At 40.8% G+C, this 27,331-nt stretch overlaps 2 protein-coding genes across 3 annotated transcripts; one reads left to right on the top strand and one right to left on the bottom strand.

Moving 5' to 3' along the window:
* The first annotated feature begins 610 nt into the window (after nt 1–610).
* On the top strand, nt 611–25,815 carry LOC109541450 (cadherin-89D). Of its 2 annotated transcripts, none has more exons than XM_019910307.1 (30): nt 611–766; nt 6,175–6,290; nt 10,253–10,383; nt 10,442–10,597; nt 13,264–13,372; nt 13,568–13,770; nt 14,032–14,160; nt 14,222–14,449; nt 14,509–14,754; nt 14,814–15,030; nt 15,087–15,335; nt 15,388–15,543; nt 15,596–15,773; nt 15,820–16,055; nt 16,111–16,704; nt 16,753–17,481; nt 17,533–17,772; nt 17,839–18,198; nt 18,262–18,398; nt 22,468–22,686; nt 22,744–22,832; nt 22,884–22,967; nt 23,028–23,096; nt 23,150–23,365; nt 23,417–23,764; nt 23,822–24,615; nt 24,669–24,725; nt 24,776–25,229; nt 25,282–25,368; nt 25,427–25,815. In XM_019910307.1, the coding sequence occupies exons 2-26, from the start codon at nt 6,236–6,238 to the stop codon at nt 24,108–24,110; spliced, it is 5,667 nt and encodes a 1,888-aa protein (XP_019765866.1). In that variant the 5' UTR covers nt 611–766; nt 6,175–6,235; the 3' UTR covers nt 24,111–24,615; nt 24,669–24,725; nt 24,776–25,229; nt 25,282–25,368; nt 25,427–25,815. The 2 variants fall into 2 exon arrangements, with proteins under 2 accessions (XP_019765866.1, XP_019765865.1); XM_019910306.1 differs by having other exon boundaries at nt 23,819–24,615.
* Nucleotides 25,816–26,308: 493 nt separating this feature from the next.
* On the bottom strand, nt 26,309–26,863 carry LOC109541451 (mucin-19). The gene is made up of 2 exons (XM_019910308.2): nt 26,718–26,863; nt 26,309–26,668 (listed from the first exon to the last, which is right to left on the bottom strand). The coding sequence occupies exons 1-2, from the start codon at nt 26,790–26,792 to the stop codon at nt 26,360–26,362; spliced, it is 384 nt and encodes a 127-aa protein (XP_019765867.1). The 5' UTR covers nt 26,793–26,863; the 3' UTR covers nt 26,309–26,359.
* Between the last annotated feature and the right edge of the window lie 468 nt (nt 26,864–27,331).

The following is a 27,331-nucleotide window of genomic DNA, read 5'->3' as shown; positions in this document are numbered from 1 at the left end:
AGTTATAACTCATTAACCAATGAGTTAAATACCTACAAAAACTCTTACATCAAATGAAAGTGTATTTTTCGCCCCTTCGCCTTACTGCCAAGCCGGACTATTTCACAAAAGCGCAAGGAAACATAGTTTCACTGTTGTCTAGCACTTTTTCTTCTCCTTCCTGTTGCTGTTGTTTGTCTTTAATATGTTTTTTAACTGTTAATTTTGCAATTTTAACTTTCAAATTAGATTATCACTGATAAAATTTGTGATTTGTAGATCGATGAGAACTTAACTAAGTATGTAAAAATGGCTGTTGAGTTTCCTTCAGAAATGCGACAAGGCCGCACAAAGCAGAGAAAAACGCACTGCGAAGGTCGCAAAAGTATGTTTCCTTTCCCGGTTTCATTTTACGGTCATTCCACAGCGACCTTAGCTAGATTTTTGCTCATTAAAAACCGAAGAAATGTTATAGATTTATTTAATTAAACCTGTACGGCTAAAGCCTTCCTAGGCACGAAAAAACGGGCTTTTTAAAGAGTTAACGGCTCGACTGGCCATAGCCACTCTTCCTTCCTTTTGCTCTCGCTGATGGGAACCCATTGGGTTCTTGTACGGAGTGTTCGTTCCGACTTGAGCGCTAAAGCACGTGCTGAGACGGTGCGGTGCGCGTTCTTTGCCGATTATTTTTTTTGTTTATCTCCGAAGTGCGGACTGAACTTTGCCAATTGCTGTGAATGTGGAAAAGTGCCAGCAGACTTTTTGGATGCAGTTTCTCGAAACTGAGGTAGACTTTCCAAGTTGAAAATTGCGCAGAAATCCTAGCTTAAATAGTTGCGTATTCTTAATAGAAATTGGGCTGGATTCGGTTAGTTGCACATCAGTCTTTGAAGTAATTTGCGTAATATTTCATATGAAAATTATTACATCGGGCTTTAGACCATCATTAGCACTATTTATCACGCATAACAATAAAAAGATGCGTGCTATTGAGGCACTTTCTCCGCGCTCCGGAACTGTTTGCTAGTTGAAACAATCGCCCCAATCGGATCCGACTTGAGTTTCAATTGCATCAAGCTTCGTTAATGATTTTAGCCTTATTTTTCTGGCAGCTAATTAAACACACGTCCAATTAGGAGAAAAATGGCCAACAATACATCTTCGCACGGTGCCACTATCAGAATACATGAAGGAAACGCAATTTAATTCCTGGGTCAGAGCACATTTAACCGCTTAATCTTCGCATCCGAAATGCCCATTGTTTGTGACCTAGAAATGTGCAATTTTGCGCAAAACTACATAAATTCGCATCGTTCCTCTCAGTGAGGACGATCTTCAGGATCAAATCCAAGGTAAACTTTGCTATTTTGTGGCGGTTGTATCAGTTTGGATTGTTGTTAGGAACCAGTCCAATTGAGACCGATTAGGATTGGCTTGAAAATGTGCTTTTGAGCTTCTTTGCTGCATTTTTTGCAACTTCAGGTATGTTTTCTTGGGGAACTTGCTCTAAACAGTTGCAGAAAAACTTTGAAATTTACTCCATTTTTGCGAATTGTTTTGTATTTAGTTTGAAAACCGTTAAAAATATCGCAATTATGCTAAGGAGCTTTTTAAAAAAGCATTCGTTCAGCTTTATTTCCGTTCGCAAAGCTTGAAAATTCCAATAGGGCTTTGCCCCCTTGGATGCCTTTGACAGTTTCAAAGCGTCGTAGCTCCTAAACGGTTGAAAATATCCAAAGACAACTAAATACCTTTTCGATGGCCTGTCTAAAAGTCTATACGTTTTCATTGGGAGCTTAGTAGAAATACCTAACATTTTAGTTAGCTGCGGTTTAGCTGAGTCGAAAACAGTTTCGTTTCGATAGCTGTTCTAGGCTGCTTCGATATCTATCGTTTGCTGGTTAGTTTTTACTGGAAATTTTTAACATCTGAAGAGATAGGAACAAAAATGTACAACTTTCAGGTGTTCTGGAGGTTTAACCGCCGATATCTAAAAACTGTTCAAAATATCGAACCAGTTCTTAGAACTTTTTCGATCGCTGTGTTAGACGTCTATCGTTTACTTATTAATTTTTAATGCAACTGTCTAACTTCTAGAGAGATGGGAGCAACAATATCCAACTTTCAGTCGTTCTGGCGGTTTAACCGCCGATATCTCAAAAGCTGTTCAAAATATCCAACCAGCTCTTAGAACCTTTCTGATCGCTGTGTTAGACGTATATCGTTTGCTTATTAATTTTTATTGGAACTGTCTAACCTCTAAAGATATAGGAAGAAAAGTATCAAACTTTCAGGCGTTCTGGAGGTTTAACCGCCGATATCTAAAAACTGTTCAAAATATCGAACCAGTTCTTAGAACTTTTTCGATCGCTGTGTTAGACGTCTATCGTTTACTTATTAATTTTTAATGCAACTGTCTAACTTCTAGAGAGATGGGAGCAACAATATCCAACTTTCAGTCGTTCTGGCGGTTTAACCGCCGATATCTCAAAAGCTGTTCAAAATATCCAACCAGCTCTTAGAACCTTTCTGATCGCTGTGTTAGACGTATATCGTTTGCTTATTAATTTTTATTGGAACTGTATAACCTCTAAAGAGATAGGAAGAAAAGTATCAAACTTTCAGGCGTTCTGGAGGTTTAACCGCCGATATCTCAAAAACTGTTCAAAATATCGAACCAGTTCTTAGAACCTTTTCGATCGCTGTGTTAGACATCTATCCTTTGCTTATTAATTTTTATTGGAATTTTCTAACCTCTAACGAGATAGGAGGAAATTTATAAACTTTGGGGCGTTCTGAAATTTTTAACGGCCGATATCTGAAAAACTGTTCAACATTTCCATTCAGCTCTTAGAAGCTTTTCGATAGCTGTTCTATAAATCTATCGTTTACGTATCAGGTTTTATTGGAAATTCCTGACCTTTAAAGAGATAGAAGCAAAATTATCCAACTTTCGGGCGTCCTCGAGGTTTAACAGCCCGTACCGCAAAAACGATGCAAAATATTCGATCAGTCCTTTGAGCCTTTCTGATAGAGTTTCTATCAAACAATATTTCACTAATGTGTTCTACTGGAAATTCTTAACCTTCAAAGCAGTAGAGGCAAAATTAGGAAACGTCGAAATTTACTAGTAGATTTATTCGTTTCCATCAGGAAGAAGCCGCAGGATCATTTAGTTTGCTAAAGTTTCGCAGGTTTCACCTCAACCATCTTCAATCTTTATTACTAGGAATCCTTCATTCCTGTTCGATTCTACCTATCGCCAGAGGCAATCGAACCAATAGCAATCAGGCCGTGTCTTGGCTGAGAAACAGGCGTGATTTTTCAAATTGCGACCTTCGTTATCAAATTGAAACATGACAGTAACTGGCCAAAGGCACTGCCATTCGTTATAAAACCACTACAATTACCCATAATATGTATGGCAAGTGGATTTGCAACTAAACACCCATTTGCAATTCACTTTTTCTGCTATTTACCTATTTATATAGTCAATGACAGCAGTTCTAATTACATACTAAATCCTGGGCCTAAACTGGTTGTATACCAGCCGGTTTTATTTGCATTCTTCACTAGCTGGGGCTAAAAAGGCCTTAAATACCTCAAAAATTAAATTACAAAAAAACAACTGCTAATCGAAAATTATCTATTTATTATAGATTTAGATTAGTCACTCAGACAATCTACATCTGAGATTAGTTTAGTGGATTTCGTAAGCCAATCTGTTAAGCAAGCAATAGTAAATCAGGCATTTTTCACGAAAATTAACTGGCCGACCGACAATCCAGACCAATGGTGTAATTGTTGGGTTTGCTTAAAATTAAAATTATTTATTAGCATATTTCCTCGTAATTATTTAAATAAGTTGATACTGAAAAGACTACGGTTGCTCCATAACAACTGCATATATTGGCTGATTAGCAACATTCTTTTCCGTGTTATTCCCGGTCGTTGTAATTAGAACAAATTTGCAATTTATTACTTGGTGCCAAGTTATACAACACTAGAAAGGCGATTATAAGGACATTTTTATTAGACGGGGTGATAATTCATGTTGCTCGTTATAAAGTCGCTGATAAATAAAAATGTCCAGCTTCCTATTGTTATTAACGACTTTTAGCGCTTTTTGCGTATAATTTGGCTGAAAGTTTCACGATTTTATGCCGGCTTTCCCTGGAAGGAAATGGCGCTTACGCTTTCACTTTTCCTCAAACTGGTCACCGTTAAAAGAGTGCAGAATTTTTGAATGATCCTGAACGATCAGGATCACTTGCTATTTTTTCTGGAAATCCACAGATTTACATAAAAGCTTTAACTTTCTAGTTTTTGAGAGTTTATTCATACTGAGTTTGTGAAATTCGGACGTTTTTAGCGCGATTTTTCGCTTTTGCTTGTTGGTCTTCTGATGAGCGTATCTTAAGAATCGTTCCGATTTTTCGATAGAGGAACCTTCAGTTGACTTTTGGTGTGAATTACGTTTTGTTCAACCCAAAAGATAATTTATAATTAATTTTTGAACTTTGGAAATTTTTAGCGGACTTCTTGAATTTTGCACCATTCCCTTCGGAAGCTTGTAGCTGAACAATTCTTGCAGACATTACAGGGTGCACATAAGGGTTCGGCAGATGAAGCTTTCGTTAATTTGGTTCAATTCGAGAAAATCGTTTCTTCAAAAAGAATTTTTGAATTTTGACGCTTTTTGGCACGTTTCCTAACTTGGGCAAAATTATCCTTCTGAAGCTGGTATTGGAATAATTCGTTAAGCTCCTGAAATAAGAAAACGAGTGTTTGATATTTTAAGATTCAGTTAGTTTCTTTCGCAATAAATTTTTTAATTTGGGAAAATTTTTTCGCCCATTTTCTAATTTTGGTATAAGGCTTTTTCTGAGCGCATCATTTGGCTAATAATTCAAACGACTGAAATTTTTATACAAACGCTCCATCCCGAAAGCTTTGATGATTTTGGTTTCGTTTGAACCAACAGTTTCTTCAGAATAAATTTTTGGATTTTTGTGCGTTTTTTAATTTTTTTTTAAATGCTTCTTTTGAAGCTCGTATCTGAACAACACTAAATGTCATTAGAATGTGGATAAAACAGTTTCATAGACGATACCTTTCGTTCACTTACGGTGGGATTGTGGTTTTATTCCAGTTAAATGGTTTTTACAATAAATTTTTGAATTTAAGCGGTTTTTGGGCGATTTCTAGATTTTGCGTTATGCTTCTTCTGAAGCTTGTAACAAAACAAAGCTTCATGCCATTGCAAAGTGGATACAAGCGTTCAAAAAAGGAAGCTTCCGTAGATCTGTGGTTCAATTTTGTGTTAGTCAGAGCTAATGGTTCCTATGCAATGATTTTTTAAACTTGGGAAATTTTGTGCGTTTTTTCCGGTTTTGGAGTAATGCTGCTTTTGAAGCTTGTATTTGCGCAATGCTTTAAATGGTTGAAATTTGGACATACACGTTCTACTGTGCATTTTTCTGTTAACATGTGGTGTGATTTTGGTTCTGTTCGCGTGCACGAGTTTTTCACAAAGAATTTTTGAATTGGGCAATTTTATGCGCTTTTTCTAATTTTTTTTTAACGGTTTTTTGAGGCGCGTATCTAAACAATGCTTGAAACCATTGAATTTTGGAAACAAGCGTTGGATAGAGGAAACCTTCATCAATTGGTGGTGTGATCTGGGCTTTATTGTAGTCAATAGTTGTTTCGTCATAAATTTTTGAATTCTGACGATCTTTTGTGGGCTTTCTAATTTTTGACTATTGCTCTTCAGAAACTTGTGACAGCGCGATGCTTCAAGCCATTGAAGTTTGGATATAAGTGGGCGATGGAAGAAGCATGTCTAAACATTTGGTGCAATTTTAGTTTCATTGGAGCTAGCTGTTCCTTCATAAAAAAAATAATTTTAGAAATTTTTTGCCCGTTTAAAATTTTTTTTCCGGGTCTTTTGAAGCTTGTATGTAAACAACGCTTACCGGTATTGAAACACGAAAGGCTTTTCTTAATGCGTCCTAAGATTTTTGTTTCGTTTGTTTGAAACGAACGGTTTATTTCTAATGAACTTGTGAACATTTCGCGATTTTCTGCACGCTTTAAACTTGGAGCATTAGAACCAAAAGTTCAGATATTTTGGTCAACTTCTTTAAAACTTCTTATTATTCAAATCCTCAAGTTTGATTGACTTTTTTGCAGGAATGACCAGCAGCCAGCTTCAATCTAATCGACAAGGCGCAAATCAAATGAAGCCGAAATAATGGATTCGCTCAAGAAACTGGTGATTCTGCTTGTTTTGAATCATGCCACATTTGGTAAGTTTCGTGTCCATTTAAACGGACTGGTTGTGCAAAAGACATTGTTGAATTAATTACGCGTTGTTGCCTTGCCGGGAAACAACGGTTTACGGAATAATGCCATTTAGTTGACCAGCACTCACAATCGACTTTGGTACTATAAAAAATTATTGTCTACATAATTTTTGTTAATAAAAGGCTGATTAAATTGACAACATCTGGCTAATCCACCGAGTCATTTACATATCAATGATAAAGTAACGGTGCCTGGAAGATGAAGTGGAGAATTTTTTTGGGCATTAATCAATCAAACCCTGGCGTTTGTAAAAATTGTACAAACTGGCACAATGAATGAAAGTTTCGTTACAAAGATCTTAAAAATGCATCTAAAACGTAGCCTTCATGCTTCCGCTTAGACAAAGCCCCGATTATGGCTGGCGATAGTTTTAGCCTAATTGCTTCTTCACATATAATTCCGAGTTACTAAACAAAGCGGATGGTTTCTGATTGATTTGTTGAAATTTAATTCAATTGACTCATAATTTTTGCTGTTTGTCTTCAGTTGTTTGTTTCGCCTCAGTCTCGGAGAAGAAAATTAATATAATATAAATTAAAATACAGCGTTTTTAACATGAAGGAAACCGAGTACATTTGCATTGGGCATGGAACTAATAATCCTCAAAATTGAATTTAGGTTTAATGACTGTTTCACGCCTGAAAAAGTAAATGTTATTCAAGAAATCGAAAAAAGCACCCGATTGAAACATCCTAAATAAGCTTAGCAGAACTTATCGACACTTTGAACGGACAAGTTAGTTATTGAAAATGATTAAGCGCATTTTAATGAGTTGAATAATAATCGGGGTCCGTTCGTTGGAAATGTTCGAATGAGGCCACCATTTGCCCAACCACCGGTATTTGATTACAAATTGAAATTTGCTAAATATATGGATTTTTAAGCGAAATCCTTCACTTTCGATCGAACGCTCCAAACGATCTGGACGGCTTTGAACAATGCTTATATAATTCGTTTGAGTTCAGTGAGACTTCAGGAGGAATCACTCACTTTTCACTTCAAAACAATGGCAAAAATGAAAATTAGCGAATTTATAGAACGGTTAATTTCAACAGTTATTCGATGCGGTGTTTGAAGCCCAAGCTTGTTTGGTAATCGGCAATTATTAATAATCGTAAAATGCTGGTTATTGTTCGCATTATTTTGAGTAACCAAAGGAAAGTGTTCAGATGTGTTTCGAATGGTAATTATTGTTAGATAACTGGCTTGTGCCAGGTCGCGCCACAAACCTTCAAACTGTTCAATTGCCGGCTCTAATTGAAGAGGAAAGTGGCGGAAAAAATGCGCAAATCGCCACGATCGAACGGTAAATTTATGCATTCCATCCATCTGCATGGGATGTCAACATGCACATTGATCTAAATAATGGTAACGGACTTTGATAACGGATTCTCATGAGTTATGGCAGAAATTCATAATTCTACTGGGTTAGTTGAGATCATTTTGCATTTTCTCCTATCTAAAATTGAATTTTTGCCCCCTAGAAGAATTCTCTTTTTCAATACGCAGATGCAGTCATTCACTCCACTCCACTCCATCCACTGGGCAAATTTGCTGATTAAAAAATTCTCAAAATTCACAGAAAAATGGCATAAAATACAAATTTATATCGCAATTAAACGATAGTTCACTCTATTAACGAGTTGCAAAATTGCTCTTTAAATTTTGCCGGTTTTCCGGTAATAAACATTTTGAAAACAGCGTTTCACTATTGTACAAATCAGTGGCACATTTTCGATTGTACTCGTTACTTCAAAGATGCGCCACAATTTGTAGTAAAATTACATTAAAAATCGCGCCTTTGAGGAATTTAATGCAGAGTTTTTTGTGTTTAAAAACAGCAAAAACCAGCTCTGGTGTCCTCGAGTTTTGGATTAATTTACATTTGATAACAATGTTGGGGTAGTGCAGATTAAAGACTGTCGAATCAAAAAATTGCCAAAATTCATGGAAAAAGCGCTGAAAAGTCAAACTTTTAGAGCAGAGAGAATGAAGGGCTCTCTATTTATGGCAGTCAAATGCAAGCTTTATTTTTTGTCAGGTTTGTGCTACTTAATATGAGAAATGTGGCGCGGCATGCTAAAATCAACTGAGCAATTCTGAAAGCGTATAATTAAAAAATTTTCAAAATTACTTGAAAAATGGCACAAATCACAAAGTTACATGGGAATTAAACCAGAGTCTACTATATTGAAAACTGGATAAATCGCGTTTTAGCGCCTGCCAGTTTTCGCGTAATGAATATTTGAAAACGGCACTGCGACATTGCATAAATTAGTGGGACATTTTGGAGCCCAGCCGCACATTCAGAGAGTCTCTACAATTCATACAAAAATTTGCATAAAAATCGGGCTTTGGAAGAAATTAGGCCAGGTTTTGCTGAATTAACTAATTCTAAGCAATTAATTTGGCGGAAATGGAGTGCGGGGTGCTAAAATCTACCTGGGCAAAGTTGCAGGGTTCTATTTAAAAAATTATCAAAATTTGTATACAAAAGGCAAAAAAGGGCAAATTTTCTGCAGAATTAACACATAAGTTTTTATATCAAAAATTGTCAAGAGGCATTTTTTATTTTTTTAAATTTTTTGGTAACGAATTTTTGAAGATCGGGTTCCGACAGTGAACAAATAAGCGGCAGATTTTCTATTCCACTCTCTCTTCCCAGAGTCGCGAAAATCCATCGAAAAAGTGCATTAAAATCGCATTTTAAAAAACGCGGCTTTGTCGTCAAGAAAAGTTGCATCAAAAGTGCTCCTTTGGGAAAATTAGAACAATCTTCGCTCCATTAAAAAACGGCAAAGACACTTTCCTGCCTTCCCTGGCTTCAGAATAATTGCAATTTCAAAATAGCGTTTCGACATTGCAGGGCGACAGGCTTGCAATATAAAAAAATCGTCAAAATGTATGCAAAAAACACTCGAAACTCCAACTCTTAGAGTAAAAACACGAACATTGTCTCTATTTAACGCAGTCCAAAACAAGCCGTGATCTTTGCTAGTTTCGAAGTACTCAATATTTCAAGACTGGAGTCCGAAATCCACCTTTGAAATTTGGAGGCGTCAAACTAAAAACTCCGCCCAATTCATGGAAAACGTGCAGAAAAGCCAAACTTCTGGGGCGTTAAAAGCAAAGCTGTTGCTATCAAAACCAAGCGACATAAACCGTGGATCTGGGCTGGTTTCTGAGTAACAAGCAATCAAAAATTGCGAAATCTAGACAGACCATCACCTCTTGAAGCACCGCTTCGGATTTCTCGAACTTAACTGGAAAACCTCTCAAATCAAATCGCAGTTTTAGGCCATTGGAGGCCTAATTGTGTAAAAAGTTAGGTTTCCAGCCAGTGTTTACGTTTGTTTTCCGGTCAACTACTAATATTTCAACCAGTTTCCCAACTTGAGTACTTTTCTTCCTGTTCAATCAAACTGAAAACGACAATTCACCCATTAAAACAAGCAGCATTTCCTAACCGATAATAACATTACTTTACCGATGCAATTTGTGTTCTAGTTTAAAGTGCAGCCTGCAGCAAGGTAAATAAATGGAAAAAAGAACCAACTGCGTATCCGGCAGCACCCAGAGCATGGTATTCTGACTTTCGCTTTAATATCACACACAATATGAACATGAATCGAAGCAATAATAATATCGCTAAAAGTGCAAACTTTAAAAAAATCAAATCTTAAGAAAGCTCCTATTTTGGAACCTTTTTGGCTTATGATGTAACTTTTAAGGAAATATTATTTAAATTAAACGAGCATAATGTGCGTGTGAGACAAGCCATTACACAAAACCGTCCAAGCACTCTAACGGTATTCGCATGAAAAACGACTACAAGAGTGAAAATAATTAAACTTTCCCATTAGCCGACGAATGAGTTTATTACTCTTATTTCTGTTTTTTTAAGGTTGCCAGTTTTACCCACAAGGGGAGTATCTGCGATTTGTGCGCGTTCCTGAGAACTTGAAGGTGGGCGACGAAGTACTCAGGGTGGAAGTCCATCCCAGAAATGGCCTCAACTTGCTGCCAGTGGACAAGGTACGTGCAGAACTACAGGTTTTAGAAACCACAATAAACTCGCAATTTTCATGAGCAGAATGAAGATGTGAACTATTTCACCTATCGGGACTTGAACAAAACGACCGTGGCCGTTCTTCTGGCCAAATCCCTGGAAGACTTGGTGGACCGGCACACGCCAAGAAACGTGCTCAAGTTCAAACTCAGCTGCGATTTCCATGATGGCGAGGACACAGTAAGCATTATTTCTATTCTAAGCCTAAAAGGAAGCTTTGCATACTTTCCACTTCTGTACCGGATTTTTGATATCCACCGGCTAAATATCAGTCACATCACCATATAATCAACGAATTTAGCTTCCTTTCACTCTCGCAATATATGAATGCTTTTGCTGCCGATGCTTCGACCTGCTTTTCTTCGGGCCTGCGGCGCCCCAAGAGTATCCCAATATTCAAATGGCTTGTTTATTGTGCCAATAGATCAGCTGAAGTGGATTATACAGAAGCCAAGATTGGACGCTCTGATTAAATAATAAGCGAGTGATTGCCTAATTTTGTGGGCAAAAAACCGGGTTGAGCAACGTTCAAAGCCTTAAAACTAGAGCGTCCAAATTTTGCTCGAAATTTTTGCTTTAGGGCAATTGGCGCTATGGTTTGTCTACAAAAATGCGGCAAAATAAACTCAGATTTGTGTAGCGATTGCAAGACTGCGGTAATTTTTGAATTTTTCCTTAAAAAGTTGTAAAGGTTCCAAAAGAGATGAAGCAAAAGGCTTGCAAGGCTTGACTGCGCATTTTCGACTGTTGCTTTAAAACCGCGTCAACTTTTATAGAAAGGTGACTGAAAATTTGCGTTTTTAGGATAGTCGCGAAATATTTGTCCGTTTAATGAAGCTTTGAAAATATCCTTGCCAACTCGCATAACTTAGCGGCGCATTTTTGTCCCATTTTTAAAAAATCCTCAAATTTCGTAGAAAAATTGCACTAAACTCCCACTTTTGGGAACCTGACAGGAACAAAGCCTTTATTAAAAACTTCGAAAATTAACCGTTTGCAACATTGCAAGACTTAGACGCGCATTTTTGACCGTTTCTTCAAAAATTCTTTAAGCTCATGGCAACAGCACACAAAAATTGCACTTTAAGAGAAAATAGACGAGAATCCGTATAGAAAATCGGTAAAATCAACCTTTTGTCTTGTCCAGTTTCGGAGAAAGAAAATTTTGAAAATTAGCTCGCGTGATTCAAAAAATTAGTGGCGCATTTTTTTGTTTACTTCAAAATTTTTTTTTAAGTTTAAAAACTATACATGAATGATATATCGGCCAGATAAAGTAGAATGGCTCTTTGTGTGTAAAAGAGCGGCAAAAACTGTGTTTTATTCCTGATAATCTCGGAGGAGTTAATCAAAACAAGCAACAGTGCAAGACTTAGAGGGCCGTTTTTCACTTTGAAAATTCGCCAAAGCTCACATAAAATTCGCAAAAAACTTTGATTTTTAGCGAAATTAATAGAGGGTTCTAAGTATTAGGAATCGGTGAGATCCTTTTTCTAGTCAAACTATTTTTGGAGTAATGAAGATTTCAAAACTAGCTTACAATATTGCAATACTGAGAATACTAAGAAGACGCGCATTTTGAACTTTCTTTAAATAAAATTCTTTAAGCTAATGGATATATGCCATAAAAAATATTTACTTTTAGCCAAAATTTTAGCACAGTTTTCCTTTGCGAGTTTCAGAGCACGACAGATTTGAAACAAGTTTGCATCATTGAAAACATGAAAAGCGCATTTTTAGCCCTTTTTTGAAAAAAATTCCAAATTTATAGAAAAATATGACAAAAACGTCTTTTCGCGAGAAAGTAGGGTGGAGTTTTGTGCGTAAAAGGTCGGCAAAACCAGTACTTTACTCCTGCTAGTTTGCGAGTTATTAACCGTTTAAAATTGAGTTGCAACACTGCAAGCGTTAAAAGCGCAATTTGCCTTTTCTTTTGAAAAATTCGTCAAATTTCCACTTTTTGAAGTTTTTTTTTTAAAAATCGCCCAACACTGCAGATACTTTGTTCAAAAATCGTTCTTTTAAGGACATAATAACATAAAAATTGTCTAAATTCCCTTATTTGCTCCCGCTCTTGAGAGAAAAATTTGAGGATGGGTATCGACATCGCAAAATAGAACGGCACCTTTGCATTAAAAAATTGTCCAAAACTCATCGAAAAGCGCCCAAAAAAAACATTCATCAAATTCAGAACGCAGCTTGCTCTAACAAAATCGTAAAACCCCCTGTTTATTGCCACCAGTTTTGGTGTAATTAACTTTTCAACACGGCATTGCCACAATGCACAATTTGATGAGTTGGAGTTTGCGACGAAAATATCGATAAAAATCACAAACAAATTGAGGAAAAATCTCACCTTACCTACAAAAAACAAAAGCACTATTGTTTTGATCGAAAACTATCAAAACCAATCCTTCCGCTAGTTTAGGAGTAATTGACTCAAAGCGGATCATGGTATTGCGCAAAAGTTTTTCAAAAATCTTACAATATTTACATATTGAGGAGCATTTAGTTCAGTGCTTCTATTGAAGGAAAAAAAATCCCGAAACCCCAGTTTTCGCCTCGCAATTGTGCTTCTAAAGTTGCCCAAGCATAGATCCATTGACGAGACCCTTAAGAAGCTCGAATTATTCCATCCACCTTGATATGGATGATGAACGTTTCAATTGAATACCCGAGAAGAAGAAACGCCAAGTGGACCGCTTTAGCAGAACCGCATGGCGTTTGATGGACGCAACCACTTCACTTTGATACGTTAAGCAATCATCTGTAATCGAGCACGGAAACCCATGTCTTCTAAACTGGACGCAATTTGCTAAAAATAGCCCAATAAATTTGTTTTCCAGATAACTTCCTCCTTATCCATCACCGTCTATGTCGAAGACATCAACGATCACTCTCCAGTCTTTATCGGGGCGCCGTATCAAGTCGAAGTCGATGAGCTCTTTCCCGTTGGTAAGTCCCATTCTTAGACTTATTGAACACACCGATCGATGCCAATTTAAATCAGATAACCGTTACTTTGCAAGCATTTGTCTATCCGCTAGATAACAGTCGGAGCGGCTTATGAGGATTAAACGCCGACAATGAAAAGCCGTACAATTTCTTGCATGTGGACATTTATTTACGAGAAAACGAATTTTTTGGCAGGTTTGACCCTGTTTAGGGGTATCAGGGCAATCGACCAGGACAAACCAAACACCCCGAATTCGGATGTGCAATTTGCAATCATCGCCGGCAACGAGCGAGGCAAATTCGCGCTGGAAAGCAGCCAACAGCCTGACGTTCTTTTGCGCAAAAGTCTGGACTTTGATGCGGGAGACCGCGACTTTCTACTCACAGTTGCAGCCACCGTAAGTCCCAACAAAAATGTTGGATAACAGCAATCATTCACTTTTCACAATCGCACGAACGTCTAGGTTTAGGCGTGGATTCGTTTAGGAGCAGCCATCAGTTGCTTTCCCTTTGCGCGCAATCATCTCGCATCCATCAACGTAAATTATTCAGAAAACTTTGTACAAGTTGCTTGGAGATTTTTGCATTTTTCATCATTGGCACCTCGATATTCTGATTGGTGGATTTTCAAACCCCGCAATATACAGGTCGATTTCCAGGATCGTGGATCGCCGTCCAAAAGCTCCAACGCCACCATTCGGATCAAAATCAGCGACAATGACGACCTGCCGCCCAAATTCACCAAGGGCGTCTACAGGACGAGGATCCACGAATTCTACCCCATCACCGTAAGTCCTGGATTAGCAGCAGCCTCAAAAATCCACACAAACAAATTGCCGATTTATCCAGGGCGCCAAAATCCACGAAATGCTCACTTTCCAACCGGCGATCTTCGCCTTCGATCAAGACTTTGCCATCGATACGCCCATTCGATACGACATAATCGCGGGCAATGAGCGCCATCTCTTCTACCTAGATCACGTCAATGCCTCCCTGTTTCTGGAGCGGGAAATCGATCTGGATGGCGAACGCTCCCTGCCAGGGAACACGTTTGTTCTGCAAATACAGGCCTCTCAAGTAAGAACCATCCATCCAAGAAAACTGTGGGAAAACGGGGTTGTTCCGATGCGTTCCAGGTGGACAATCCGTTGAAAACCGGGCTGGCACGCGCGGAGATCGAAGTCATCGATCTCAACGACAATTTGCCGGAGTTTGAAGTAGACTTTTACAACATCAGCATAGTAGAGAACTTGCCCAATGGCTTCAGTGTGTTGCAAATCATGGCCACTGATCAGGATCAGGGCGACAATGCGGACTTCTCCTACCAGCTGGACGATAAGAGCGGCGCCTTCAGTCTGGATGCGCGCTCTGGATGGCTGACGGTCAGTTCAACCACACGAAGACTGCAACTGAGTAAACCCCCGAGTCTAATGTTTTGCAGGTGAGGAACCAAACCGTGCTGGACAGAGAGCAACGGGCCGCCATCCAGATGAAAGTGTCCGCCAAGGAAAAGGTTCCCAATGTCGTGACCAATGAGGGCGAGTCTTCGGTTAGTATCGAAGTCACCCTGTTGGACGCCAACGACAACAACCCGACATTCATCCCCACCAACCTCTACGACTTCACGACAACCACCAAGGCCAGAAAGGGCGCAGTCGGTAGGCCGGTGTTAACCCACTCACTGAAAACATCCTCAAACCTTCGCCTGCTTTAGTCGGACAAATCCATGCAATTGACCCAGACCTGGCCAGGAACGGCATGGTTTTATACGCCCTGCAAAGCGGCTCCAACAACACCGACTTCTTCAGCGTGGAGCCGAAGTCTGGAAAAATCCTGGTCGCCAATAGCTCGCTGCTTTCGGGCAAACATTTGCTTTTCATCGAGGCCGCGGACCAACCAGTCAACCCCAGCGAGCGCCGAACTTCGCTGGCTGTTGTTACCATCGATGTGAAAAGCTACAAAGGTTTGCACTGGTGCAACTGGAGTTTTTGAAAGTTAACAGCGGCGGTTTCAAGGTGACAACGACTATCCAGAGTTCATTGGGGCGCCCTACGAGTTCTGGGTGGGCGCAAACGTGGGCATTGGCACCAGTATTGGTCAGCTGCGCGTCACCGATATGCCCGATAGGAGTCAGCTTTCCTTCGACCTGCTCCACAGCTACCACGAAGGGGGTAAGAGAAGCCCTCCGTTCACAGGCTAGTGGGTTAATTTTGGAGGTTTCAGTGCCTTTTGCTGTAGAGGAAAAATCCGGGGTGCTCACAGTGGTGGACGAGCTGAAGAAGTTCACGCGACTAAACTACGACTTTGAGGGCGTGGCCAGCAATGAGAGGGACGTCTCCTTGATCACCAACGTCACTCTTCATGTGGTGGATCCGAAGGACGAAAAGACCATCCTGATGAGGTGAATGCGGATTTCAACTGGGGCATTTGTCACTGTTTGCTTGCAGGACCGGGAACGCCCCCATCGAGTTCCACGTGAAGGAAAACCAACCGAACATCCTGATTGGGAAGCTGGGCTTCAAAAACAACCAGACCAGCAGCGTGAAGTTTTCCATCGCAAATCAAAAGGACGTTACCGATATGATCGCGATCACCTCCGATGGAACCCTTCACACGCTGCAGTCTCTTGACCGCGAATCCAGGGATGTCTATCGACTCACTGTTATTGCAGAGTATCATAAAGGTGGGAGCTGCGCTCAGAACTAGGAAATTCTAATGAGCAACCTCTCAAATTGCAGGAAGCGCCCTGGGATCAGGAATCTACCAGGTGACCATCATAGTGGACGACGAGAACGACAACAAGCCCCTTTTCGAGCGAAGCAGCTACGAGGGCAAGATCCAGGAGAACTGCAAGTCTGGCACTGAGGTCGACCTGAACTTCCCCATCCATGTAACGGACAAGGACAGTGGAGACAATGGCCAGTTCACGGTCACAATCTTCGGGAGCGGCAGCGAAATCTTCCGCCTGGACAAAAACACGGGAAAAATTAAATTCATCAGCTCCAGCGCGCCTCTGGATCGCGAAACTACCAGCGCCTACAACCTGAGGCTGGTGGCCAAAGACAAAGGAGGACTCCACAGCGAGGCCAAGTTGACCATTCAAGTGGAGGACGAGAACGACAATGCGCCCTCTTTCAACGAAATCGACGTCTACACTGGAAGGGGCCTGAAAGTTCTGGAATACGATCGCGACTCCAACCGGGTGACTCACTTTGAGGAACAACCAGGCAACGACACCACCAGGCTCGTTCTGACTCAAACGTATCTTCGGGCAAAGAAGCCGCGGCAGAAATCCTCCCCAGTGATATCTGTGCCAGAGGACGTGGGAATTGGTAAGAATCATCTCAGCTCACCAGCCATTTCTGAGCGTTGTTTTGCAGGCAGCGCCATTCTGAAAGTGCTGGCGCTTGATCGCGATTCCGCAGAAAACGCTGTAGTTAAATACGAAGTCGTCTCGGAAACCTTTGTGCCCAGTCAGCGCTCTTCAGAGCCCTTCCATCTGATCCAGTACTTCATGCTGCATCCCAGTAGCGGTGAGCTTTCCGTAGCTAGATCGCTGCCTCCTGAGTCGGACTTCCTCCTGAACATCTCCGCAACCGACAAAGGCCTGCTCAGGGACCATTTGCAGGTGAAACTGCGAGTGAAAGACGTCAACGACCATCCGCCAGTCTTCAAGAAGTCCTGGTACAACTTCGACACGGAGGAAGCTGCATATAGCAGAAAGATTTTGGGAAAGATCGAAGCAATGGATGCAGACCATGGCGCCAATGCCAATGTCTCCTATTGGATCCAAGCGAAGAATTCCTCAGGGGTGCCTTTCACCGTTGGGGCCTATTCTGGCCTGTTGAGCGTTAATGGGCTTCTGGATAGGGAGGCCAAGGATAAGTACTCCTTTGTGGTGCTGGCCAAGGACAATCCCGCTGAAGGAAAGGCACTGAGCAGCTCGGTTAACGTAGAAGTCAATGTGCTGGATATTAACGATAATCCCCCAGTTTTTTATGGATACGATGATCTAGTGACTAACAACGAAGCCAACATCTACACCAATCACTTCTACCAGGCTAAGATTCCGGTCTATTATGCGGCCACTTCGGAAAACAGCCCCATAGGTACTGAGGGTGATTTGAGTGGGTTTGGGTTGTTCAAAGGATGCTTTCCAGGCTCCCCCGTCACCAGAGTGTTTGCCAACGACTCCGATTTTTCTGGAAACGGCAACGGCCTGATCCTGTTCGATATCCCCTTCCGCAAGGGGAGCGCCAGCCTGTTCTCCATTGACTCGAAAGAGGGCATTGTAACCACCATAGGGAAGCTGGACTATGAAACAGCTCGTACCCACAATGTCAGCATTGTGGCTTCGGATTTGGGCTCTCCAAGTCTCAGCTCCACAGCTTTGCTTATGAGTAGGTTCTTCAAGTTTGGTTTTTATCAGCTTCACTCCATTCAACGTCACTGTTTTTGCGTTTCAGTCAATGTTATTGATGTTCCCGAAGACATCACGTCACCCGAAAGTCCCGTTTTCGCCCATCGCTACTACGAAGTGGAAGTGGAGGAAAACGTGCCGGTTCCCTTGCAGATCCTCGCATTGAACGTGACCGAGCGCTACAAGGCGCACAAGCTGCGCTTCAGCATCGTGGCCGAAAAGAACAGCGACATCAAGCGCATGTTCGACATTGATTCCAGAAACGGCACCCTGTTCATGATCAAGAGTCCGGATCGCGAGAAAAAGGCGCTGTATGAGCTGGTGGTTCGGCTGGATCAGTACAAGGTGGGCAGGGACATGACCGTGGTGGTTTACCCGGTTACAAATGAGCGACTGGGAAATCTCGGTGAGGATTCCAGCTGGAAGGAGGCAAGGGAAGGTGGATGATTTTACTGTTGATTTTCTGCAGGTTTGAACGAAGTGAAAGTCGTCGTGAGAATAACGGACTTGAATGATAATGCCCCCAAGTTTATGTCCACCGGGCGTCCCATTGTGGCCGCCATTCCTGCTACTGCAGGTTACAGTTACGAAGTGATGCGTCTGCAGGTAAGAGACGTTGCCTTTTAGCTAGCCTTGGGTGACACCATTACCGCCGTAGTGAGAAAAGTTCGCTACACACTTTATTTCGGTGATAACGGTGACACTGTGTTGAGTTGCGCTTTTGAGTTGTTGCCGCTCTCCGAGTTAATGAGTTTTAACTCATTGGCTGTTGGGGTATATAGACCGCAATAGAGCGCTCTAAGTGAAAAATGTATGATATCCAAATTTCGTGTGACTTTTTGTGACAAATTTACCAGAATTTCCTCATGCAATTGAATCGAATTACCAATTCTCTATCCAATGATACAAAAACCATAGATTAACTAAGACAAAAACGAACTCTGTGGCTGAAATGGTTCTTGAGCAATGTAAAAAAGGCGGTATCATGTTTCAGTCAATTGACGAATAGGGGACTAAAAGTTCTACATGTACATGGCAACCAGGGGCAAAGCAATCCTAAGCTTACTGAATGCTGTATAGTGTCACCTGGAAAGAAAGAAGGAAATGTGTTTAGTAGGTAGCACCAGCAAATTTGTCCAAAGCCAGACTTATTTGAAATCAGCAAAGCAAAGAGAAAGAAAATAAAGAATCCATAAAACTTCAGTAGCTTGTCGGAAAACTTAACTCAGTTCAAGACAAAATATTTATAGATTAGAGGTCATTCTGACCAGCTTTTTGCAAGCTGGCGCTCTATCCTCAATTTTCGAGCTAAACCGTTACCGCCGAACACATTTTTCAAAAACTTTAACTCCTCAAACATCCATAGCTTTACGTCACACTATTTATGGCATGTTATAAATCGTATCATTTTGTTTGAAGGAACTTAATATGAATTATTTGTTATTGGGAAAATTTCAAACTGATCCTCTTGAAAATAGGTTCGGAAAATACAGACAATTAGCGGGGGGTCAGTAAAATATTTCCATTCGGCAATTATATGAGTGCGAGAAAAAACTTCGAATCCAGTCATTGATGTCGCTAAAATCTCGTTGCTCTGGAATGTTAACAGTAAAACATTTTTATGAAAGTGATGGTATTTTTGACGACGAGACAGTTTCAAATTCGGAATGGTTTGTCCCAAATTTACAAATTTCTCGGTGTGATTTGGAAAATGTGGAACATGAAATGCCTGTCATTACCTACTTAGCAGGATATTGTTGTTACATTTTGTCCAAGAAATTTAAATGCCTAATATGCCAGTCAAATTTAACATTTACAGATCAAATAGAAGTTGAAGACAGTCACATACTCATTAAAAATTTGAGTAGGGGTAAGCTTAAATTTCCAAAAGACCATGTAACAAATATCGTTTTGTATGGTTACCTCATTTTCAACAAAATTTTGGAATGTGATGAAGATAACGTTTTAGCAGTACACAATAAAAAGACGTTTTCGTCAACAACAACTTTACAATACATAACAGATAATCATTTGTTAACAGAATTTCCCCAATATGATCTGCATAGTACTATAAACTCGGTAAAGATTATCATAAATTCTGTCACCAATACTCTTTTAAATAATTATTGTGGAAAAAGAAATGACACCATTGGAAAGGGGAATAAAAGAAAGTTAGATACTCTCACTGAATAAAGTTGGTAGATTATTAGCAATTGTATTCTTCACTATTTAAAACAATTAGAACGCTTCGGAAACATGAAATATTAAGCTATAACTGAAATAAAAATATTTGTGGCTAGTTAACTACGTTCATTTTTTAGGAATAGAAAGGCTAATCACTTAAATCAAACAATGTAAAAAGCATATTAATTCCTGAAGACATTATTTTTGTCTAAAATATTAATATTCGTACAGTTGATCCATCATATACTCCGCTACGCGTTATGCCTGGTCGGACTACTTTAAGTGACGTCACAATTCAGCCAGTGGGCCTTCTATATTTCGGTGGTAACGGCTACACACCCTCCAAAAGTTCGCTACACTTTCACAAACTACCGCACTTGCCATAATGGCCACAATGAATCAATATTTTCCGTCTAAAACTGTGATTATCGACCGGATAAAAAAAGACTCCGAACTATAGAATGAACATGATTAATTAATTATTCAACCTTTTAGTGGTTCATGCTTTACTTAGCAGGTTTGATTTCAGTTTGTTTATTGTTGATATTTTTATGGAAAGTGTCTGTTCGCATTGCAATATTCCAAACACAAATTTCACTTTCCAACTAAACGAAAAACGCTCCAAGCGCTGTTCTTTCACACGCTCGATATTTAATTTAGAGCTATTTATATTTGTCTGAATGTCACTCAGGTGCAGTGATTAATGCACAACCCCAAAATGAAAATTAATAACCGAATTAATTTTGTTTTCCTGAAAATACCGACTAAACAAAAAAAAAATGCGAAGAAATCGCTTAAAAATGAAATTGTTGATAAAAAAAACTTTTGAACTAAAAGAAACCAACGAAATTTCCGTATATAAATAATATAAATATAAATAAGTTCTGACTTTAAGAATTATACAAAACTTACGTTGGGCCTTAATTTTGTTATCTTCTAGTTATGATCATCTTCATTTTTTTGTATTATGTTTTTCCAGTCTTCACTGGCTTCTTGCTTTATCAGATCTCATGACTTAATTAATCAAAATGTGCTCTGTCCAGTGGACTCAAAGTGCACTCCAGTGCTAGTTAAAAAGTGGCATAATGTACAACATTTTGGTCTTATCTTGTATACCTTATTCAAATTTGGCGTTATTTCAAGCATGTAAATTTCTTGTAAAGTAGCTAAGAGCTCAATCGGAACCAAATTCACAGAGCGGCAAAAAATCCAAAGTCCAATTCTACACAGAAGTGTTACACATGCCTAGTTTATAGTAGCTTGACCGCTAGGAGTAACTTTTACCACAAAACAAAAAAATTTTGTTTCTCGTAAAAAGGGGAGATGAGCTGTATCTTTAAAAACGCCATTTGGGAGCTTAGGTAAAACTGCATCGTTTATCTCTTTAATAATTTTTTGTATCTCTTGTGGTAAAAGATGGGGAGGCCAATGGATTTTTCACTACTTACGCTTTTCTATCTCCTGAAGTAGTTAACCGATTCCACTATTTTTGGACTAGTTTGAAAGATAATTTTAATGTCTTTTAAGGGCACTTTTTCTCTATACCTTTTGGTTTGAAATAAGTCAACTAGATGGCGTTTTCTGCAGCGATTACAAATTTTTGTGATTTTTGGAAAATAGTTAAATGGCACGATACCCTTGAGGCTTATGAGAGAGTTGACAGGTATTCCTGGAAACTGGATAATTCCGAAATTTACTGCGCCGGTGCGTTGGGGTGGCGCACCAAACTATTTGCGTAGCACTGCGCCAACTCCTAAAAAATTATTGTGTTACCCTGGCCTACTTTTCGCATTGGTGAGTCTTCGGGTTTTAACCAGAAGAAGAATAAAACTTCCATTGCTCCCTTGTCTTTGGACATAGCCACTGGAGTGGCCCCTAATTTTTCGTCGAGTTTTTAGGTTCTCACCCTCCCCCCCCCCGAATATTAGTAAATTCCTTGGTAATTTCTGGTCAAGAAGCGTCAATACGCTTAACAAATAGCATTTTAAATTTAAGGGCTTCTGTGCCGCCAATAAACAACACCATACACATATTCACATATGCGACTAAGGGCCACCCTAATAGGCACACTTTGCAAACCATCGAAACATCAGCAGAAATAAAGCAGTTTTAACGCCGATTTGGCGACTTCCATTAAACATCCGGCGTGCCCGAGACAAAAAAGTCTTTAGTAACATAACTTTCAGGTTTAAAGCATTGGAAATTGCGCTATTAAAACGAAATCAAAAGCTTCCATTGCTTCCATTATCTTTCCTCATCATTTAATTAAAAGTCCCCGATCCATTCGAGCCCTTACGCAGTGTAACGGCGACCCAGATTAGTGCAGAAATTTAATTAAATCGCTGCTCACAAAGCAGTCCATTAAAGGTAAATAAGAAGTTAAAATCACTGGTCTGAATGCGGTGCCTATTCAAAGCCAGATCTGACAAATGGGCTTTGAGGCAAAAGTGGATTAAAATCAGCTGAAACTTTCCTGGTTTCTCCCCCACAGGCCGTTGATCCAGATTTGGGGATAAATGGGGAAATTCGGTTCCAAATCCTCAGCAGAAGCGAGGAGGCGAATCGACGGTTTGCCATTGATCCGATCACTGGCCAAATCAGGGCTATCGCCAACTTCAACAAAGATGCTGGAAAAGTGTTTGGTTTCGATGTGAAAGCCACCGATAAGTCTGGAGCGGATGATGGGCAGAGCTCGATTGCCAACGTCCTGGTAAGCTTGGAAGAGTGTCCGATTTTGAAGAATGTTTTCCTATGACTTGTTTGATAGGTTTACGTGCTGGATGAGCAGAAGCAGGTGGTGATGGTGATGGGGCTGAAGCCTACCGAAGTGGAAAGGACCATCACTAACATAACCACGTAAGCCCGTGCTGACTTTGGGAAATCCGTTAGGGAACTTTGTGGTTTCAGGGCTTTGCAGAACGCGACCGGCTATGACGTTCGCATCCGGAAGCTGGAGCCGCACAGCGACAGGAACCATCTGGATCATACTGCGTAGGCCCCAAACTTGCAAACCCCATACCGGAAAATTTACTGGTTTTTCTCCCTTTCCAGGACTGATATGTATCTGTATGCTGTGGACCCGGCGCTGAACACTGTCCTGGATATGACGCAGCTCGAAAAGTAACGATTCCAGCCATTGAAGGGGGGAAAGCTGTAATTGATTTTGCTTCCAGAATTCTCCAGAAAAAGCAGCTAGCAATCGAGCGGCAGCTGGAAGGGCCGAAAGTGCTATCGTTCTCCAGCGGCGCCTCCGAAAGACACTACACTCGAACCCCCAAGCTCATCCTCTCCTCCATAGAGATCGGGGCCATTATCCTAGGAGGAATAGTGCTGGTCGGAGCCCTAATCACATCCATTTGCGTCGTTTGCATCAAAAAGAAAAAGCGAAGGTAGTTGGGCAATTTTCTCAGAAACTTCCTTGGATTACCGCCACTTTCCAGGCTGGAGAGATACACGTCCCACTTGCGGTATGGCCTGAGCTCTTCCAAGGTGGGACTATACCCGCCCAGCTATGGCGACCCGATGCGATATCCCGTAGGATCGGATCCTACTTCAGTGGACATGCCGATGGAGTTCACTCCATCTCGCCATGATGTTTCCTGTCCCAGATACACCGGCTCCCGGCTGGGGGGATATCGGGAAAAGTCGCGCAATTCCATGGGCCTGGAAAAATCCATCACCAGCCTCCATTCCAGTGGCCACGACTCAGGAATTGCAGACGGCACGATGGTGCATTCGTGTCAGTGCGGACACAGCAGCAGCAGGAGTTCGGGCGAAGAGAGCAGCAAGTAAGTGCCCGGATACAATCTTGCAGAATTCATTGATCAGTTTCTGATTTAAAGCAGCTACGAGGACTCGCTCCAATCGTTGCCAAACAGCCGCAAACTTCGCGATCCCACACCGGCCATGCATCACCACATCGCTCTGGGGCCAGGTTTGAATCCAACCATGCAGCAACAGCGCCGATCCAGGAACCGGTCCATAACTGAGGACATTATGGATGCGGGCGGATTGCGCCAGCTCCAAACCATGGGAGGACTCAGTCCGGGACCTTCAGGGATTTTCGTTAATGGGCCTTCGGCTTTGAGACGGTCCACTGAACGACTGATGATGGGGGGCCACATGCACGCCTGAAACGCGCCGTTTTGTAAATAACATGTAAAATGACTGTATATAGTTGATGTCGAGTTAGTTACCAATGAGCAAAGTTAAGGGGGGACATGGCAGGATTTTGAACTTTTGCAATTGATCTGGAGTTTGTTTAATTGGGAATTTAGGTGAAGCTGATCCGCATTTTCTATCTAACTTGCTCCTGTTCAGGCCCCCTTACGATGACTAATTAATTGGCGCGCAATAAGCGAGGACAAGTAGGATTAAGTCTCTTTGTACAAAGCAAACAATGCCTGGACTAGATCGGCCTACTCAGTGCAATACTAATAACCTTAAGTACCGATAAACCAATAATGTTATCGGAAGTAAATAAAGCTCGTTGCAAAAAATTGATCGTAAAGTGGATAAAAGCCGCCATCGAGCCTCAAGTTGAGTGCGTTTAAGTGCTGTGTTTTCCAGCAAAATGTGTCCCAACGCACTGTGTGCAGTTCTAGTGGTTTTCTGCTTAATCGCATCCATCAATCACCCGGTAAGTCTCACTTGAGCATTTAAATTCCAGATTACCGCATGTTTTTCACATAGGTTTTAGCGCTAAACGATACCAATCCAGACGAGCATGCTGCTAAAGCCAATTACTCGGTAAGCACTTAAGAGCTCCCAGATCGGCTGGGTTCATATCCAGATTTCAGGTACGGGTTATGAATAGCCAGGTGCCTAACGATCAGTACCTGTATGAGGCAGTAGGGATGCTCCAGGTGGCTTTGGAGGTTGAGGATGATTTTGGGAGGGCCTTTCCCAGGTTTCTGCGAGCGTTCCAGGCGAACCACCAGAACCAAGAGTGGAAGCTGGCCGGCGGCTGCAACCTGATGCTGCTCTCCAACCAGACCACGTATATTCAGCTGGAGGAGGTTCTTAGCAACACTGTAGTGAATATTTTTGTTTGAATCGGTTGAATACACTCCATGCTTCTGAAGACCGAAGTTTTGATCAAATTGAAGGACCCTTAAGGTGCGCCGGAGATATAAATTTGGAACCGATTCGTTCGGCGATTTATTAATCATCTAGATGATGATGATTCGCAGTGGGTTTTCGGTGGTAAGTTTCGTGTTCTTTGCCCTGGTGCTCTGCACCAGGGCAGATAAGGTAAGTCGTGCACTCGAAGCCCACACTGGGAGTTTGCAAGGAAACTTTGCAGGTTAATGGGGAAACGCACTCCATTAAACCAACGGCCGTTAAAGCAGCGAAAACACTCCAGCCCCTGGCTCCTTACTCCACATATTCGGTAAGTCGCACGCGAAAGCCAAGTTGATGGAAAATTACGCTTTTCCTGCTCTCTTCAGGTGCATGCGGTAAGCAGCAACGTTCCCAATGCTCTTTACACCTATACGGCCGTGGGAATGCTTCAGGTCTGCTTGGACGAAGAACTCACTTTCAGTCGCGCATTAGCGAAGTTCCTACAGAACTTCCAAGCCCAGTTCACTGCGGAAAAATGGAACCTTTCCAGTGGATGCAATGTTATAATGCTTGCGGACAATGCCACTTATATTGAGCTGCTTGAGGACACCACTAACACTCAAGTGACTATTTTTGACTAATCTTGCGAGTTTAGTTGGGAAGCTTCCAAATAGAGTACTTCAAGCTGAGTGATCAACCCACTTAACGCGTCTGTTAAATGTACCTATTAATAACTTAAATTGTTGCTAAATTTTAATAAAATTCATGTTCTGTGTTTTGAGCCACTTCATTTGTGGAGGAGCAGATTTATGCTTTTGAATGCGAGTTTTCCAGATAATATTTTAGAAACTATCAGGATAAAGTGTGATTTTTATACAGGCGTGAATGGAGAATGGGACTTAATTTAGGAGTTAATTTTTTACTTCTAGGGCTTAAACAGTGAACATTTTGAACTAAGGCCTCAGCTATGGAAGAAAGGGCTTGAAATACTATTCCGAAAAGCTGGTTGCCACTGGTTGGCTATTTTGAAAGTTAAAAAAAAGTGAAATAAAGAAAAGAAAGATAAACACTTCAGATGCTTGTGTCCAGCTTGATTTTTGCTTCTTAATAATAATAAAATAGCCCTTCACACACTCTAGTTAAAGCAACTAATCGGATATTTTCACTCGTTTTTGTGATACAGGCGGTTTTGACCGCAAAGTTTCCCGCAATGTTAAGCAATTTCCAAAAGTCCAAAGCTCACTTGTCGCACAAAGCGTGTAAACAGGTTTTGAATTTGTAATAGTTTTTTTAAGTGGCAAGCCACTTGATTATTTAATTTAGGCTCTTATTCCATATACATGTTTCCCGATGGCAATTCCTTCAATCCCCTTTGAAGTCACAGCTACATGAGCACCAGCAGTGGCAGTTGCAGTGGCCTCAGAACCAGCTGTTGCAGTTTGAGTAGCATCAGAACCAGCAGTTGCAGTTTCAGTAACATCAGGTCCAGCAGTTGCAGTTACAGTTGCATCAGAACCAGCAGTTGCAGTTTCAGTAACATCAGGTCCAGCAGTTGCAGTTACAGTTGCACCATTGGCCCCCGGGCCTGACACATCTAGGGAAAGTCGGACTGCGTTGAATCTGTGGATCTGAAATATTTTGTTAATATTTTCTTGGATAGACCATGGAGCTACTTACGTTGCTGGCGCTAGAGCTGAGTGCTAGGGAGAGAAGCAGCACTAAGCTGAGGACGCAAAGTTTGTTCGAAATCATCGTCTTGCTGTTGCTCGGGTTTATTCTGACAAATCAATGATCCCAATGAGGAAAACGTCCCAAATTTATACCATTTGAATCTTGAAGAGTCCTTCAGCTCTAATCAGTTAGTGGGCTACATTGTTGTTGAAGGAAGTTTTCCTCAGATGGAGATTATTTCGTTAGAGCTGAAGGCTTCGTGTTTGAACTTCCTGCTGGTGTTTCCTCACATTCAAACTCACTTTTTCTGCTTCAAAAACAGACATTTGTCTTTATTTTAACTAGGAAATCTTCGAACGCTTTGTGCTTATGTTTCGAATTAGCTGCATGATTTATAAATAAATCACAATGTAACAATTTTTTGAGGGCCAAGTTTGATTTGCAAACTATATGCGGTTTAAACACTTTAATTCTGCCTCGTCATTGGTTTCAAGTGCAATATTCAGCGTTCATTCAACAAAGAAGCATCGTTTTCAGCTGGAAAATGTGGATAAATCTTTGCAAAAATTGATTGAAAGGATCCAATTTGCAGCCAAATAGCTGCTAATTAATGAAAATTG

Source organism: Dendroctonus ponderosae, unplaced genomic scaffold (assembly GCF_020466585.1).
Source record: "Dendroctonus ponderosae isolate FM_Combo_2020 unplaced genomic scaffold, Dpon_F_20191213v2 Dpon_F_20191213_1, whole genome shotgun sequence".
NCBI classification, from domain to species: Eukaryota; Metazoa; Arthropoda; class Insecta; order Coleoptera; family Curculionidae; genus Dendroctonus; species Dendroctonus ponderosae.
Note: the sequence above shows the minus strand (reverse complement) of the source record. Positions and strands in the feature narration are given on the sequence as shown.